This window comes from Physeter macrocephalus, chromosome 6 (assembly GCF_002837175.3).
Source record: "Physeter macrocephalus isolate SW-GA chromosome 6, ASM283717v5, whole genome shotgun sequence".
Lineage (NCBI taxonomy): Eukaryota > Metazoa > Chordata > Mammalia > Artiodactyla > Physeteridae > Physeter > Physeter macrocephalus.
The window spans coordinates 37,905,374-37,924,466 of record NC_041219.1 but is presented as its reverse complement, the minus strand read 5'-3'; the positions used below and the strand labels follow the sequence as shown (position 1 = coordinate 37,924,466).

The following is a 19,093-nucleotide window of genomic DNA, read 5'->3' as shown; positions in this document are numbered from 1 at the left end:
GGGCCCGTGCGCCATGGCCGCTGTGCCTGCGCGTCCGGAGCCTGTGCTCCGCAACGGGAGGGGCCACAACAGTGAGAGGCCCGCGTAACGCAAAAAAAAAAAAAAAAAAAAAAAAAAAAAAAAAACCTTCTGGTGTGGGGACCAACTTCTCTTGAAAGGGTGTTTCTTGTCGATAAAAAGTGGACATTATCTCGGGACAGTTCAAAAAAAATTGGGGTGATAAATTTACCTGACAGCTAAGCAACTTAGCAAGAAACTTCAGTCTCTAGGATTCTAATCCCTGGGGAGATTTTCAAGTTTTGAGTAATGGCCTGGCTGTCCGAACACCTGGTCTGCCCCACCTGTACACCACTTTCAAGAATCACTGTACTTGCTTCCCCTCACAAAACATATTTTGAAAGATTTTGTTATCAACTGGTCTTACTATCTCACTTGCTGATAATTTTCTTAGACATACAAGTGCCAAAGGGAGCCTCTGATGTGCATGGGATGGTTCCCACAGGGTGTCTGTGTAATTCGAATCCAAGGCAAATAAATCTTATGCTTTGCTAACTGTGCAGCCTGTGCAGCCTCCTTGTAGGCACATGCAGATTTCCGGTCAGTTTCTAAAGTAATGAAAATAGCCTGTGGTCCTTCTTCGACGCTGCCAACCCAGAGCATCGGGCTAGGAATGGCGCTCGGGCCAGATCACCCCCCACCATGGAGCCCTTGGATGAGCCACTGTTTTTCATGAGGGACTTGATTATTTTTCTTTTCTGGTCACTACAGCTTTAGTGGAAGGGCAGTGGCTATTGTGCAGCCTGCAGCTGTGATTGCTGACGGATCACAAGATTTGTTCCTAAAGCAGGGAAGGAAGTGGGGAGAAAGCGCAGGACAGAAAGCCACACGGACTCCGCCTTGGCGAGAACAGCAGCCGCTGACAAGAGTCTGGAGGGCCCTCGGTCACGGACATCATGGCCCTATTTTCTGCTGGTACTAAAGGCAAAGAATGAGATGACTTCACCCTGGAGTCTTCCCTTAGAAAACAGAGACTGAAGATTGAATTAGTCCATGCTGGAAACGACAAAGTGAAAGTAGGCCGATTCACAGTAGATGAGTTGGAAGAGGCCAGACCGTTCTGCTCGGGACTTGATTGGTCCAAATATCTCCACAAACTCAGCCTACCCGTACTCTTGCCCCTTTAGACAAGAAGCAAGTGAACATACCTCAACCAGGAGAAATCTCCTAGTGTAGCAATCCACTTCTAAATAATAGTTCTGAAGCACAGTGCAGGAGTCAGTGCCCAGGTGCCTACAGGCAGAGGCACTGAATGAAGGGATTCAGGGACGAGAACACCCCTGAATCTACCATAAATAGGGAAGAAACCTTGAGAATAAGGCTTCTACCAAGAGAACCAAAATACGGGGTTATAGGAGGCAAGGGACCAGATACCATCAATCAAATCACCTAAAAACAAAAAGTGAAAGGTAACTTTCACCAGTTTCCCTCCCCTCCTCCCCCGCTCCAGTCCCAATTTCACCACCATGGAGGCTGATGTCAATCAGGGGAAGGAAAACCAGCACAAATTACCAAGGGGACGACAACTGGAAACAACTACGTGGCCTATCAAGACGAAATCTGCTCTGGCCAGGGAAACTGTGCTGGACTCACCCTCCCCACGTTCTGCAACGCAGGGGCGAGGACTGAGAAACATCCTCCTTTGCCAGCCGGCTCCCTGTTACTTGCTACCAAATGGGATGCTCAAGAGACATAAAATGCAAAAAGAGGGGTAAGGGCTGCCCCTTCCAGCTCTGTGTGCTGCCCCAGCCTACAGCACCCCAGCAGCTGGTTCCAGTTTCCAGGACAGGCCCTGTTAACACTCTTTTTCAGGCCCTGTTAACCACTCCTGTGGTTACTGCTGGATTACAACATTCAGTTGTGATTATGCCAGGCTGGCAGTGCCCTCTCTCCAGAAGTCAGCATCCCAGCCCCAGAGAACCGCTCCTCCTCCAGGTCCTAGATTCCAATAACCCCAACTTCCTTCCTTTGTCACTCCTGCCCTAGGAACGGTAGCCACTTCCTGTTATAATTCTCCCTACGATCTCAGTCTTCCTTTCTTACATCCTCAGTCCTCCATGACCTGTTTAACCAATTCCTAATAGTAATTTCTCTCTGCTAAAATATTTAATGTGGTTTCCTTTACCCTGACTGGACACGAACTGACACATTACTTGGTAGCAAGAGTGGGGTTTATCTCCCAGCCCTGCACTGAACGTGTCTCACTAAAGCAGGTTAAGTACCTGTTATTTCCTGTTTATGAGGCCCAATTACTATGTCAGCAGTGTATTGGACCAGTATGACGTGCTGTGGGACATCAGTAACATCAAGATACTGCAGAATAGAGGATGAACGGCAAGACTGTGATGGTATACCGTTGGCCTTGCCAGGTAAAAGCAAACTGCTTCTGCTATCCTCGCAAACCGGTGCAGAGGTACCGTATTCGCCAAAGGTTGCAAAACAGGAGCTAGGGGCTATGTTGAGTGTTTTCAATAAAGATACCACACCTTGAACAGCAGCTGAAATTGGAATCACGATTGCGTCAAGTTTACAAGACTCCAAAGTCACTCTCTGAAATAAATCTGCCTTCCACATGGGCCAAAGAGGCAAGTTAAAAGGAGACATGAGAAGCGTCTTCATTTTTTCAAGTCTTTGGTGAGGGCACCAATTTCTGCAACTCCACCAGGAATGCGGTATTCCTTTTTGTATATTATTCTGGTATAGAAGGGAAATTCCATAGGCTTCTACTCGACCCTTCCTACCAAGATAGCCCTTCCTTCACAGGTCAGAGAGCCAATGTGGGGATTCTTCCAGTTGCCAAATACACCTACTCCGATTATGAACTCACAAACTGAGGAAATAACCAGAGTATGGGATCTGCAGACTACTGGACTCACTTCAATTTTTAGGTTAGCCAAAATTCCATTTTTTACCTGACCACTATAAGCCCACACATGGACTGATCGCCCATAGTGGCATTTTGGGTCCTCAGGTGTTAACAGCAACTCAGAGCCAGTGCCTAGAAATCTCTAAAAGGTCCAGGTACTTCCTTTTGTTCTGGGCACAGTTGCTCTAGTAAATGAACACAAATCCTTTGGGGAAGACGTGAAAGAATATCTACCGTACATACATGTGGCCGTGTTTAAAATTCCCTCAAGGGAATGTGGCCTTAATTACTCTGAGTCTGACTTGGGTCTGGAAACTGGGTTAAGAGGCTATGCCTTTCCAGTGTGATGACTCAGCTTAGCTTTCTGGCTCACAGACCAGAAGTCTTCCTCTTATAAAATATACAGAGGGAGAAAATGAATCCTTAGATGGCCATCCTTCTTATCTATCCCTAGGGAGACCGTGATCAACTAGATCTCATCAAAATTCCTTCCAGGATGAAACATTCTGCCTCTTCATCCCTGCTGTCTGTTATGGCAAGTGTGCCCACCTTGTCTTAGGGGGTTCAGTTCTTGGCCTCTGCTTCTCTGGGATCCCGTCACACCCAAGGAAACAAAGAACCCGTCTCAAGGGCAGCATCTCCCAACTGTCATAGCCATGTTATAGAGGACATTCATCTTGGATACTCCCTTCACTATGTGTTTCTCAATTTGCTCAGTCTCCTAGGGAAGGGGGTCTCCTCTGCAGTGGGGAGCAGCTCACACTTGAGAAATTCACACCAGCTTTCCTATCTCTTCAAGCCTTTGGATTGATTCCTTCCTCTCCATCACACCAGAGAAGTTCTGACATACTCCTCCCCTGGTGAGAGCATAAGCTCCTTCAGTTTAGTTTCATCAACCAAGTTGACTAAACTGTTAAGAGTCCTAGCCATGCACCTAAATTAAATCTGGAATCTCTGTTAAATACAACAATATCAATAAATTCAGTCTCAGCATACACTGCTTCTCCTTGGTCTCACACCCTTAGAAGCCATTTCCATACATATTCCTGAGGAGTCTGGGAGAAGAAAATGCACAAGCCTGCAATTACTTTGCAGTGTAAGCTCTTTCCTCCCAGGTCAGACATTGTGCTTGTCCCGTGGGAGCATCCTGAGATCTGATTCTATTTGTGGGTCCCGTAGCAATAAGGGGTGGTTGCAGTAGGTCCTGAGGAGGACAAGCACCCCCTAACAAGGCAATCACCCAGGCGAGGGGACCCAATTCCATGCCTCTTACCCAGCTGGTCTACCCCATTCTCAAAGGCCCTGCCAGGAAAACAGAAAGTTTCTGGCTGGAAAAGATGGAGAGAGAAAGTCAGCTCTTCATCATTAGCTTCACCTCAATTTTAATTTAGCCCAGTCTAGTGCTCTTGAGAGAGGAAATGGGAAAATAGATGAGGCTACAAAAGCTGTCTCTAATCTAACCAGGGCCTAAATGGCCACAGACTACTCCCGGCAATGTGTAACTGAACCTAAAACAGATAACAGAGAAAGCCCGGCCACTTAACACAGTCTTAATGCCTTAATATCACGGCAAATGCAACAAGATGAGAAAGTCACGGCCCCCCTTGATTTCTGGCATCCCCAACTAAGTGAAGAGGAAGCGGGGGGCAGAGTGTAAAGAGGCAGGTAGGCTGGCTTTTTTTATTCAGTGGTGTAAGCAACCACACATTTGAATAATTTTAAGGGTCTGGAAAGGCTAAGATTTAAATATAGTTTAATTTTACCTGTTGGCTAAAGTTACAAATTCAAGTTGTCTATCATCCATCACGTGTGCCTCAGTGTCAATGAAGGGAGAGGCACGTGAAAGAGGGGGCCGGGCCCCAGGGGAGGGGCTGGAAATAAGAGCTGGGGGTCGGGTATAAACAGGGTCTGTTTCACAGTTGTGCCCAGGACACATTTTAGAAGGAAGACTTACTTCTCGGGTCCAAAGAGTAAAGGGGCGAAGAGGTACTAACAGACCTAGAGTAAGTTTAGCAAGTAGTTCCTCCATTTTTAAATCCCCATGAGCCACTACTCTACAGAGTAAACTTGTGTAATAAACTTGTTTTTTTCCAGGGAGAGCATGACCAAAAGCCTCTTGGTAAATTGCTTTTTCTGGTCTCAAGACAGTGTCTTATTTCTGGGCATATACAGCATCTGAAAATTTGTGAAAAGTGATGTCACATTTAGAAAGAAAATGTAATAGTGCGATATTGTTTAATCAAAAGGTCACATCACATCTTTTGAAAAAAAACTTTTAAACTGCAAGAACATTTCCTAAGAACCATGGAGCATATGTTAACAATTTGGGACCAGGTTTAAAAAATACACTGGGCATTTAATTACCATCGGGTCTCTCTATGTTAACAAAGATTTAGCTTCTTTTATCAAAGGACAGGTGTTGGAGGAGAAAGAATGGGTCGAAGTGAAAGCCACCCATTGAGTCTCATGATAATCTCCTGGAGTGAGATCACATGCTCCCAGTCTCTGACTCAGATTTTCGGCCACTGCATTCATAAAAATGTTTGCAGAGCCAAGTGTGATTGAGGGTAGAACACCAGTCCATCATTTCCCCCCACTTTGGGGATTGCTGAAAAGCTAAATCCTCAGGTGATAGTTTAAAAATGACACATCTTGTTATAAAGCAGAAACTAACACACCATTGTAAAGCAATTATACTCCAATAAAGATGTTTAAAAAAAAAATGACACACCTTTGCAGAGCGATATAGTGTTTAGTGATCCCTATCTTACCAAAGTTGCCCCAATTTGGGGCGATGTCAGAAAAAGAAAAAAAAAAAAAAAAAAAAAAGCAACCGTTGGTTTCAAAACTGCTTTCTTATATCTCAGAGTTTCCACCAAATACTTCTAGCCTACTTCCTGTGAAGTTGGCATGGTACTCTCCTCACACTTCTCAGATTGAGTATTTATACTGATCCAGATTCTCTAGGTCACTGCACACCCATCTGCTTCCTCTTAGCTTTGCAGACCTTCTCCTAAATGAACCAGAGACACTGAATTTCTCTCTAACCATAAAGCTCTGACTTCTTTTAAGTCAAGGTTCCAGAAGATGAGACACTTCCAAACCAGCTCCGTGTCTGTAGTTGCTCTTTGGGGCTGGCTGGCTTTCCTCTGCCTGTCCTTTCTTCATTAATGTATTTTGTGCATATACCTATTTAAAACTATCCACACAGAACACATAAACCTTTCAATCAATTTATACCACTATGGTTACCATCCTATCAATAACGATCACTTCAATGAAGCGAGACCTTATTCAGAGTTACTATAGTAAATATAAACCACTACTTTTTTCTTCCTCAGCAGCACATTACCATGTCAAAATATTTTCGTCACAATATTTGCTTGGTTTCTGGGTTGTACAAAATAGCTGTCCCGAGTGACCTACAAAAAAGATTTCAAAGGTAAAATAATGGAACCACGGCATGGATACATTATGTGCATTCTCTAGAACAAACACAGATGATAAACATCAGGCGGCCACTAGCCACTCCAATTAGTATCTCCTCATGCATGGTGGCTACAGGTGCCTGAAAATTCAGAACGTTCTCACTGGCCTAGACTTCCAGAACGACATAGTTCTGTGACAAAGAAAGGATTTATTTTTCACTTATTCATCAACAAAAATGTTCTAAATATAGAGCTATTCTTATTAGCGATGATCTAAAAAGCAGAAAAACAGGCTGCAGCCTTTTTCCATATTTGCAGTGTCACTACAGAGGCCAAACTTATTTTGATTTGTAAACGGTACAATTTCAATATGGAAACCTCCGGAGATCATGCGTGTAGCTCCAATGATCTATTTTTAGTTACCATTCATGATCATCTTTTGGAATAAGCTTATTAATTGACAATGTTTACTTCCATTGACACTACCATCCTCCAGATAAAGTGGAATCATTGAATTTTCTCTATAATATGTTTTTATGATGACCCCTCCTTTTCACGGAGGTTCCAATCGATTCTACCAAGCATTTAATTACATATGATATTGGACAGAATTAACATTTTATCATTGACTGTTAGGGCCTATATGTAATCTCATTCATGTCTTCACAATTTCAAAACTTCTTAGGACAGTTAGCTTTAAGCCTCTCTCCTTGGATGGGCCCCTTTCTTTCTTCCAGAATGTACTACCGGAGAACATGAGTGACATTTGCTCTTTGTATGGGGTAATGGATCAAGAATTAAATTGCAATTTCCCTACCCCTCTTCTGTTCTCCTTCTAAGAAGCACACAGTGCTGGATTACTTCAACATTGGCTGTAGAAGTATCCTTTGCTACAAAGCAGGCAGGAGTGTTCTCTCCCCTTTAAGAAATCTTGCTTTTCCCAGGTGTATCACTTTTCTCAAAACCTTGGGAATAAGCAACTTGTTTTCCCTTGTCCAGGGTCTCCAAACAGGAGACAGAGCCAGAATGCTCCCAACCTCCCCAAAGCACTCTTTCAGATGGGGCCAATTTCATTTTCACTCAAAAACTCTCCTCTTTGGCATCAGCCCGGCCATAACAGCCCAGGATGCACTAAACATTTTGGCCCTGACTCAAAAGGTTTTCTTCCTAACCATCATTACCTTGGACAATTTTAAATCCCATGAAAACCACCTAAACGACCTCTTGCTTCACATTTTGCTGACTTCCTCTATCCCAGCAACTTTTACTGCTGTTCTAAGTACTTAATCCCAGGGGTGCTCCATGGAGCTTAGTTCCTGCAATTATTTCACCTCTGATATTTTAGAGTAGGCAATCCCACTCCTTAGGGGGAAAAAAAAATCCTTCTTTCTCCCCTCCCCACAATTCCCAAGAAGCCTCCAGTCCATCCATGCTCCCAGCTCTCCCCATTCACCAGCCCCTTAGGGCTTCCCCTCCCCCTCTCTCTAGCATGTGCCTTGCAGTCAAGCATTTCAACCATACTTGCTGGTCACCACCAACCACTCTCTATCCCTGAATGAACCCACTCAATTGCTTCTCTGCCTGCTTTTATTCCACTGGGTCCCGCCAAGGAAAATCTGACCATGTACTGATGGGCAACCAATGGGAATGTGAGATTTCTAACCACAGCAAGGCCCTCAATGCACTGGGTCTTCTGCCATCAGGGATTCATAACAGGGGCACTGCCAAATCTTTTCAACAACCCTTAAACCACCTAATAATTCTAACTACCATTTACAGGCGGAGGGCGGGGGGGGCCGGATGGGGGAGCAGGATAGCAACACATAATACTAAGTATTATCCTAGGAACTGAATATACTCTACTAATAACCATCATAACCATTAAGCAGTTACTTAACCTCTCTGCGTCCCATCTCCTCATTTGTAAAATGAAAGAGCAGTACTGTCTTCATCAGCCTGTTGGGGGTGCTGAATGAGATAATGTACTTAAAGTGCTGGAAATCACTCTATGGTATGCAGTTCTCAATAAAGATGAGCTATTAAAATTGAGAATGATGAGGAAAATGATGAAGATGGTTACCCTGAACGGTTATTATTATCCCAATTTTACGGATAAGAAGATTAAAGACACAATATCACACAGCTAGTAAAGGATGGAGAGCAGTTTAAACACAGGTCTGTCTGCTTCCAAAATGCATGCTTTTTCAATGCTACTTCCACCCCAGATGACGGGTAGAGTTTTTCAATGCTACCTCACTTCAGAAGACAGCCTTGCCTGCCATGTCACAGAGGAGAAACAAGGCTATCAGATACCCTCAGGCTTGTAATTAGGAGAGGGCTCAGCTGACACGGGTGTATATGACACGAGAAATTTATAAAGAATTCCAAGGAAACTCAAGATTAGAGATACATAATTTCATGTTTTAAAAAAGACAGAGCTTCAGCATGTTTTTGTTGTTGTTTTTTTAAAGATTTTTTTTTGATGTGGACCATTTTTAAAGTCTTTATTGAATTTGTTACCATATTGCTTCTGCTTTATATTTTGGGCTTTTTTGGCCTCGGGGCATGCGGGATCTCAGCTCTCCAACCAGGGATTGAACCCGCACCCCCTGCCTTGGAAGGCAAAGTCTCAACCACTGGACTGCCAGGGAAGTCCCTTCAGCGTGTTTTATGATAACTCATTCCAAGATATTTTTCTCTATAGCTGTTACCTTCCATAACAATAAAATTACTTTGCCCAGAATAAACTCTTAATGAAATATCACTTTACAAGTTTTAAGTGAAAGAAGTATTTGAATAACCTTGTTTAAATTGAGTGGCCATGAGCTTTTATGTTCAACAGCAGACATTAAATTTGAGTCAACTTGTTATTCAACATATATTTGGAAAATTCATAGATATAGAATATATGTATTCTTAAAACTCAAGAGATTTTTTTTGAAATAACATGGAAGGTGACCTACATGGAGAAGCTGCTTCTCCTCTGCCTGCTCAGTTATAATTCTCTCCCATTCTGGTAACAGCATCAGCACTCTCTCACTGTTTAGCCATATGGTTAGGTGAGGTTAATGACACCGATTGGCTGCAGCAGTGGGCACGTGACCCAGGCCTGGCCAATGAGAGCCCACGTTCCCCTGGCCCACTGACTGGTTCAGGGAGAGGCACCTGACCCCACGTCCTAGTCAGGGAAAGCCTAGCCCTAGGACTTTTGATCAAACTACGGGGAAAGAGAAGCTCTTTTTCTACAGGAATTTTTAAGCTGATGAGATAGAAACTGGCCATCTCCATCACCACTGGGGGAAAGCTGCCTCAGCAGGGAGCCAAAAACAGGAAAGGAGCGATGAGAGAGTTTCTTCCTGTCATTCAATCACCTGGATCCAGCTGTGACTAAGGCCTAACCCCTGGAAGTTTTCCGTTACACATGCCAATAAATTCCTTTATGTTTGTTTGTTTAGGCCAGTTTAAGCTGGACTTCGGCCATTTCCAGCCAAAAATATCCCAACCCGACCTATTTGTGCCAAATAGCTAAGATAATTCGCTGAAATAAAATAAAAGCATGGTTGATTCGCAGGTTTGTGAAAATAGCCAAATGTCATCACATTGAATTCACTTCTGTTTTGTTCTGCATGTTAGTGTACTGTGATTTATTTTTGAAAAGAGAGGGAGAGAAAAAAGAAAGTCTCATTCCCTGATATACATGTGGGTCTGTCTTATGATGATTAAATTTCTATATATCTTCACCCATGCTTTCCTCCTTATCTCAAGTTGCTAAGGGGACCCTTCTATGTTTTTAATCCTTCTTGCATGTCCTAGGATCTATGTACATTGATTATTCCCTCAGTCACACAGATAACCTCTCCCCAAACTACCCTCAGCTCTTCTTACTCAATTTGCTCCTACCCTTTTGCCTATGGGTACACCTACCTCTCCTCCATGTAAAAAATAAATAGAAAAAGAAAAACAGACTTCAATATACAAAATCATCCATACACATAACTAGGCAGAAATAATCACAAAGAAACGGAAGAAAACAGTGTAAAATATTAATGATGATTGTCTCTGGTGGGAGGATAATAGCTGATTTTTTCTTTTTTAAAAAAAAATGCTTTTCCATACTTTCTGAATTTCCTTAGTATTCCTTTTATAACAGATATATTTCTTGGGACTTCCCTGGTGGTCCAGTGGTTAAGACTCTGCGCTTCCACTGCAGGGGGCATGGGTTTCAATCCCTGGTTGGAGAACTAAGATCTCACAAGCCACACGGTGTGGCCAAAAAAAAAAAAAAAGAAATGTATTTCTTAAAATACCCTTCCTCTTTAAGCTACTAACATCTTTCCATTCCTTACCGCCTTTTTGTTGTAAAACAAAAGACCAGGCATCACTTCCTCACTCCTAAGTTAGCTTTCACCGACTCCATCAGAGAACTCACATCACCCAGCTGAAACCACAGTCCCCCAAGTGACCAGTGTGGCTGTCACTCTACATGCACTGGCTTCTCTTCTCCCTTTAGCCCATGTGATCTCTTTGGATCATCAGCCATCCCTTCCCTTGGCTCAAGTTTGAAACCACAGGGTCATCTTCACCTCAGATTTTCCTTTCCTTTACTTCCCCATTCAGTCATTCAACGGGTCTTATCAATTGTATTTCCGAGTGCACCGTGAACACACCACCTCTGCTCCTTTCCGGTGCCCTGTCTGCTGTCTAACCCTCTCGTGGCCTCAGCGCCATTAATCCCCTGTGCCTCCACCCCTCCCCCATCTCACAGATCCCACTGCCTTGGGAGTCATCACCCTAAAGCTCAAACACAGTCATGTAATTCCCCACCTTAAAATTCTGAATGGCTCTTGAATGCATATAAAAATCAAGTACAATGACCGGCCTGGCACCAAAGGCCCGCCACAAGCCGCCTCCAGCCCACCAGCCTCATCTTCCACCTCTGCTAAGCCTACACCACAGGCTCAGGGCAGACTGGTTGACTTCCCAGAAGAGCTGGGGCTCTCCTGTACCCATGTGCCTCTTTTCGTGCTCCTTCTCCTGCCCTGGGTTGCCATTCTTCTCCTTCCTACACAAACTCCTGCTCACCCTTCAAGACCCAGACAAGCATTAAATTTTGACTATTTTAATAATTAACACTTAAAATCACACTGTATTTTGGTCCCCAGTAGCCACTGACCTACTTTAGGGCAGAAATATCATTTTATTTGTTATTAAATCCTGGCTTCTTGCCCATAGAAAACAGGCAAATAAATAGGTAAGTGGAGATACAGTAAAAATCCCACACCTTCCCTAGAGAACTGATTTTTATTATATATTAAGGGAGTAATCATAACGTTTCTGACTTCTAAAAAACAATCGTAATTCCCCCCCAAAGACTTTTATGTGGTCTGTACATTATGGTGGTTGCCCTATTTGAAGTTCTGTACTCTTAGCATCCATTACGTGAGTTTGGCCACTTCTTCTGCCTTGAAATCAGTGTCTTCAGATTTAAAACAAAAAGAAAAAATTTAAATCTTCATAATATAAGTTTAAATTGTCTTAATTTCTTAGCTCCTTTCATGGCACCCCCTAATTTCATAGCACCCCCCCTAATGTTACGGTCAAGATTTATAAATCTATAGCTTCTGATTTTTTCTTTTAAAAGGGTTTGAATATACCTTTTGTGCAAGGAAAAATAATACTATAATATTCTTCAATTTTTTCCAATTAAATTTACCATATTTATTTTTTAAAGAGTCATTTATTGAGTAAAATTACATCTTTTTAGTTATAGAAACTATGAGGTACACAAAGTCACAGAAAGTTTAAATTCTAGAGAATCCAGGATTTTAGAAAGTAGTTAAATGGCATCTCATGTCCTGGAGTAGTTAATGTTGACAAAATGTCCACAAAGGTATCACTAAATCTTCTTAGAAATTTCCATGCTTCTGAAAGAAAGAGGAAGTCATGAAATCAATCTCTCCTTAAAGAGAAATGATGGAATTCATTTGTTAAACACTATGTCCACAGCACAATACTATTAACTACAGGGGACGTCTCTCAATTCCCAAGGGAGAAAAGACAAGGAGATAAATAACATTATAAGCCCAATATGACATATCGTAAGACAGGTCCAAGCTGCTGTAAAAGTTCAGAAGAGGAAGACATATCCAGTAGAGAGATCCAGGAAGTTCTTGTAAAGGATAAGATATAAACCCAGGAGAATAGATAGAATTTTCACAGACAGAATTGGGGAAAATGTCATTCCAGGCAGAGGGAACAGCAAAAAAAAACAAGGAGCCAAGACAGGAAACAAGAGGTCAGTTTGAGATGCTGAGAGTGGTCTCAGAACAGGACTTCAGCTCACCTCTGGGTCCTTGGCCTCATTCACTCTCTAACTGCAGGGTTTCCTTCCCCCTAAAGGCTGACACCTAAAGGGCCTTCCTATTCCCAAAGGATTCTGGGCTCAATCCCGTGGGCAGTGGAGACTAATCAAAAGTTGCGAGTGGAGGGCCTAAAAGGGCAGGGAAGATTAACCTGGCAACAACATATAGAAAGGGGAGGGAGAGACTGAAGAGAGACCCAGACACTGCGATAACAGGAACAGGTAAGGATGCTGAACACATTGTTGCTAAACGTTTTGGTAATAAACTCAACCACTGCAACCAGGACACTGAAGCATTCTATACTGCCTCCTTTGTACCTAAGTCCCATATAAAAAGCTTATTTAATTCCCAAAAGACTTTACAACCCTATTCTAATCTTCTCCGGATTCCTTTTTATAATTAAAAAAAAAAAAGTCCGACTCTGCTTTTGACAAAAGCTTTTAAGGCCCACCACTCCGTTTGCCCCAGCTGTGAAAGCCTCGAAGAGAGCTGGGAACTCGTACATGTGTGCTGGCGGGGAAGATACAGCCAGGGACTCCTCTGCCCATGCGCAGGAGCCCTCACCCCAGCCCCACTCCCAATAAAAACCAAAGCTGCTCACCCCTTCCTTCACTCAGACTGAATGGGCCAGTTCGGGAGCCACACTGCTCTCCCCAGAAAGCCTCATTATGTGAGCAATACATCTTTTCCTACCCTCCTGGTGTGTGTGTGGCACCATCGGTCTTGACATCCAAACCAACTGGGGTGGCTTGGGCAGAGGTTGATTCCACAATCCATGGAGTGACCGCAAACACTCTTTTTGTTTTTGTCATTCTTGGCGTTCTCCATCCCCACCTTCTCCCTCCCCCAATCCCAATGTCCAGCTCCCTAATGGCACTTTATTTTTTTTTTCCAGAACTGCTGATTTTTATTTTTATTTATTTTTTTCATTGAAGTATAATTGATTTACAATGTTGTGTTAGTTTGTGGTATATAGCAAAGTGATTCAGTTATGTATTTTTTTCATATTCTTTTCCATTATGGTTTATTACAGAATATTGAATACAGTTTCCCGTGCCACAAACACTCTTAAATAGTGAACTACTGCAAAGTCCTTACTATACCTAGATTTGAGGTAGGAAGATGCAAAGAAGGGGCATGATGGAATAACTGAAAGGGTCCTGTGGTCTGAAGTTCAACTCAATATTGATTACCTTGAATGGTCATAAACATTCACTCAAATGTCTAATTATCGACTTTAAAACGATTCAGTGTGCATTTGGTAAATGCTTGGCTCCAGGCCCTCCTCATGGGCTAAACTCTAAGATGTTGCAGAGTCATAGGAGCTAGGTGCTTAATTCTCCCATAATCACTTGCTTACAATTAGAAGAAATCTCTACACAAGCTGGTATAGAAACAGAGTTTAAATTTTCCTTTCTTAAAGTTCTGAGTTAAAGTGCTAGGGCAACTGAAATGCTAAAATGAAAAGTCACAAATAAACCCATTCTTCAAATAGCCCTTTAGTTATAAACCAAATGATAATCTTAATTTGTGCTCAGTACAGAAAGTACTTCCATGTCTTTTCAGCCAAACCTACATATCTAAAGGTTATAACCATGAAAACAGTGTCTTCCTCAGAAAGAGTTTAGAAAATCATAATATTAAGTACTTACACATCTTTAGCTGCTCCTGCAGGGCCTAGAAAAAAAGAAAAAGATAGCTTTCCATTATCTTGATAGTATTGCTACAAAAATCTTAAGCCCAATACCCAACTAAAATAATATTTTATAAGAGATGAGTTGAGAATATGATTTTTTGAAAGATCATCTTAAAAAAAGAAAAGGAGAGCAGGAAAATCATAAAATCCAAATCTTTGGTTTAGAATTTATTCTGCCCATTTTTAACAATTCCTATAAATTACAAGGTGTTGTTTCTGAAAGGGATTTTACAGACCGCCCAAACTAATCTGCTCATTTTACAGAAGCACAGATTAGGAAACTGACAGATTTGAGAAATATTTTCTTTTCTAAGCCACATACCTTCTAAGCTAGTACCTACATGGAACTGTTATAAGTCACACTATGTACTAATCATAAAGTAAAGCAAAGTCACAAGACAAAATGGAGATGATGTCCTAAATGAATTAGCAAGACTCAAGGATGCCAGCCCAGCTCCAAAAGGAGTAACATACATTTCTAACTCTGCTTCTATTTGCTACTGAACCCTCTCATTCCTGCTTCCCACTCACGTGCCAAAAACAACCCATCTCTTTTGGACCCCAGTCCTATCACTTAACACAGATTCTCTGCCCACAGCACAGTTCCATCTGCACTTCCTCCCAGTAATAGCCTTACCTGAACAATACAGAACTTGGTTCCAACTTTACAAGCCACATGGCATTAAGTATCCTTTAATCTCTTAAAACCTCACTTCCCTCTTGTGTCAAATGAGGAAAATAAGAATACCTTTCTGAAAGGTTATTGTGAAGTTCTTTAAAAGATGTATATCCCTATCAAAATACTAATGACATTTTTCAAAGAAATAGAACAAATAATCCTAAAATTTCTATGGAACCACAAGAGACCCTGAATCGCCAAAGCAATCTTGAGAAAGAACAAATCTGGAGGCATCATGCTCCCTGATTTCAAACTATATGACAAAGCTATAGTAATCAAAGCAGTATGGTACTGGCAAAAAACAGGTACACAGATCAATGGAACAGACTAGAGAACCCAAAAATAAACCCATGCATACACGGTCAATTAATTTACGACAAATGAGGCAAGAATATACAATAGGGAAAGGACAGTCTCTTCAATAAATGGTGTTGGGAAAACTGGACAGTCATATGCAAAAGAATGAAACTAAACTATTATCTTACATCATACGCAAAAATTAACACAAAATGGTTTAAAGACTTAAATGTAAGACCTGATACCATAAAAACTCCCGGAGGAAAACACAGGTGCTAAGCTACTTGACACCAGTCTTGGAAATTAATGCTTAGATCTGATTCCAAAAGCAAAGGCAACAGAAGCAAAAGTAAACAAGTGGGACTACATCAAATTTTAAAACTTCTGCACAGCAAAGGAAACCATCAATAAAATGAAAAGACAACCTACTGAATGGGAAAAAATATTTCTAAATCACATATCTGATTGGGGTTAATATTCTAAATATATAAAGAACTCATGAAACTCAATAGCAAAAAAGAGAGAGGCAGAGAGAAACCAACCAACCTGATTTTAAAATGCACAAATAGCTGAAGAGACATTTTTCCAAAGAAGATATACAGATGGTCAACAGGCACATGAAAAGATGCTCAATATTACTAATCATCAGAGAAATGCAAATCAAAACCAGAAGATATCACCTCACACCTGTCAGAATGGCTACTATCAAAAAGACAACAAATAACAAGTATTGGTAAATGATCTGGAAAAAAGGGGACACCAGTGCACACTGTTGGTGGGAATGTAAATTGGTGCAGCCACTACGGAAAACAGTATGGAAGTTCCTCAAAAAATTAAAAATAGAACTACCATACGATCCAGCAATTCTACTCCTGGGTATTTATCCAAAGAAAACAAAAACACTAATTCAAAAAGATATATACACCCCTATGTTCATTGCAGCATTATCCACAATAGCCAAGATTGAAAACAAGTGTCCATTGCTGGATAAATGGATAAAGGAGATGTGAGATATATATAGATATACCTATATATATAAGAGGCTAGAATAACAGAAATCTACTCAGCCATAAAAAAAAGAAGGAAATCTTGCCATTTGCAAAAACATGGACGGACCTTGAGAGAATTATGCTAAGCAAAATAAGTCAGAGAAAGACACATGCCATGTGGTTTCACTTCTATGTGGAATCTAAAAAACAAAACAAATGAAAACAAAACAAAACAAAAATCAAAGATACAGAGAAAGGAATGGTGGTTGCCAGAGGGGAGGTGGGTTAGGGAATGGGCAAAACAAGTGACAGGGGTCAAGAGATATAAACTTCCAGTTCTAAAATAAATAAGTCATGGGGATGTCATGCACAGCACAGTGACTATAGTCAATAATACTGTAGAGCATACTTGAAAGTTGCCAAGACAGTAAATCCTAAAAGTTAACTATGCATGGTGACAGATGGTAACTAGACTTATTGTGGTGATGCTCTCACTGTGTATACAAATACGGAATCATTTCATTGTACACCTGAAACCAATACAATGTTATATGTCAGTGACACCTCAGTAAAAAAAATTTAATAAATTTTAAAAATTATAAAAAGATGTAAACAGCACAAAGTCTGGCACATAAAAATAGCTCACTAAGTTGTTATTATTAGCAGTCACATTTTCCTTAATATCTCAATTTCCATATCTATGAAATGGGAATTAAATTAACTTCTGCACAAGTCACAGAGGTGTGAAAATAAAGGAAAATGTGCTACAAAATAAACAGATAAGTTTGCAAAAAAGTTATTGCCAAAATTATAAAAACTGTACCCCAGTGATATTAATCTAGGATCTATAATTCTGCAAATTCAAAGCAGAGCATAAAGGTAATCAAGACTATGCCTCAAATAAATTCTTTTAAGGCTTTGACCAAACCTGAACTTTGTAACAAACTTGAGTCTTTACTCAGGGAAGAGTAACATTTCTGTTCCACAATTCTCATTAAAATTATATAAATAAAAACTGCTTTGGAATCTGAGATCATAAAACCAAAAAAAAAAAAAAATCCTAAAATTTTAAAAACCTTAACATAAGAACAGTGGAGTGTTTTGATAGGTAAAAATAAAGGCTTAGTGCCACCAAAAACCCATAAAAACGAACGTTTTATTTCAGAGTCAAAACAAGCATGAGAATCTGGAAGACAGTCTAAAAAGAAAATAAATATCCTCATTTTCTTATTTTCATTTTCAAGGAAAAGGACAGGGAATGATTGGGGGGTTGCTGCACTCAGGGGAAGGGAGAGCCGGAGGTGCTGGGAACTGATTCTGTGATGTCTTACAGAGAGAAGAAAGCGATCATGATGGGTCATGAGTGCTGGGCCTTTAGAGATGAAGGGCCATCGAGCACAGTCCACGGGGAGGGCACAGCAGACAGAAGTGTCTGCTGTGTCTCAGGCAATGGCAGCAGGGTGGTAGGGAAAGAAGAGCGTGGAATTGGAGGGCAGGAGACCCAAGTAAAATTCCTGCTCCAGTATTTGTTTGACAGTCACTAGTTCATCCAGCTTCAGTTTCTAATACTGGGCCGACAAAGGCAGCTGAGAAGACAAAGTACAATAAATGGCTGTGAAATTCGCTTCAAAACAGCCACGCGTTGTCTCCTCAGCACCTATTTTAATAAGCCACCAGCAACCCTGCATCCACTTCACCTTGACTGCGCCAGGCTCCAGGCACCCTTACGGCCTCTTCCCTGCTGGGTTCACCATCTAACATCCCAGCAGGCTCAAGGCAGATGCCAGGTACTACCTTCCAGAAGGAAGTCAGCAGGCCATTTCTTCTGTTCTCAAATGTCCCTCATTTAAAGGGCACCGTCTATTTAATAACTGCAAAGTGAAGGAGGCCAAGAAGTCAAAAACATTAAATCCAGTATATACATATGATTGTAATGTACACTCCATCTTTATAAAAGGGAAGAAGGTGTGCATCTTCCTAGGAGCAAGGTAGCAGGGGGTTAATGATAAGCTTATAACCAGGGCAGGTAGAACACGAGCCCGGACACACAGCTTCACAGAGAAAAAGAGAAAAAAAAAAAAGACGACTGTGATTGTTGAAACCCTCAGCAAAACTATCAGAATATCTAGGCATATAAAATGTGAAATATCTCTTTGTTCTGCAAAAGTATAAAATCATAAAATTATTAGAAATAGAAGGAAAATTCTGATTACCCTCAGTGCAACATCTTAATTACACTTCACCTATGTATTGATTATAATTAGCCAGACGGAGAGCTCTTCTCTAGATAATTCATGCAAAAGGTCCTTTGACTACAACTATTCAGACAGTGCCAAAATCCCATTTGCTTTAAGTTATGTTTATGGTTCATGTGATTCATCATTTATTGAACAAATATTTATAGTGGTGTAGCTACTTCTTTCAAGCCGTCTGGGATAGAACATTTGTTCCTGTTAGTACCACTTCATTTCCTGCCAAAATGACTCTTTACTATTTGAACATAGCCGTGGTACCTTAATATAAGGGGGGCAAGGTAAAAATGTTTCTTGTGGCATAAAAGCACCACAAAATATACAGACCATTAGAATTTTTGTCAGTCAAAAGATTTAGGGGCTTCCCTGGTGGTGCAGTGGTTGCGCGTCCGCCTGCCGATGCAGGGGAACCGGGTTCGCGCCCCGGTCCGGGAGGATCCCACATGCCGCGGAGCGGCTGGGCCCGT

At 41.4% G+C, this 19,093-nt stretch overlaps 1 protein-coding gene across 1 annotated transcript in view; it reads right to left on the bottom strand.

Moving 5' to 3' along the window:
• The window catches only part of C6H12orf75 (chromosome 6 C12orf75 homolog), a 39,382-nt gene that overhangs the window by 9,969 nt on the left and 10,320 nt on the right, over positions 1 to 19,093 (bottom strand). The window contains exon 2 of the mRNA XM_024127389.1: positions 14,366 to 14,390. Coding sequence (XP_023983157.1) covers positions 14,366 to 14,390 — 25 coding nt within the window. The remainder of the gene's footprint in view (positions 1 to 14,365; positions 14,391 to 19,093) is intronic.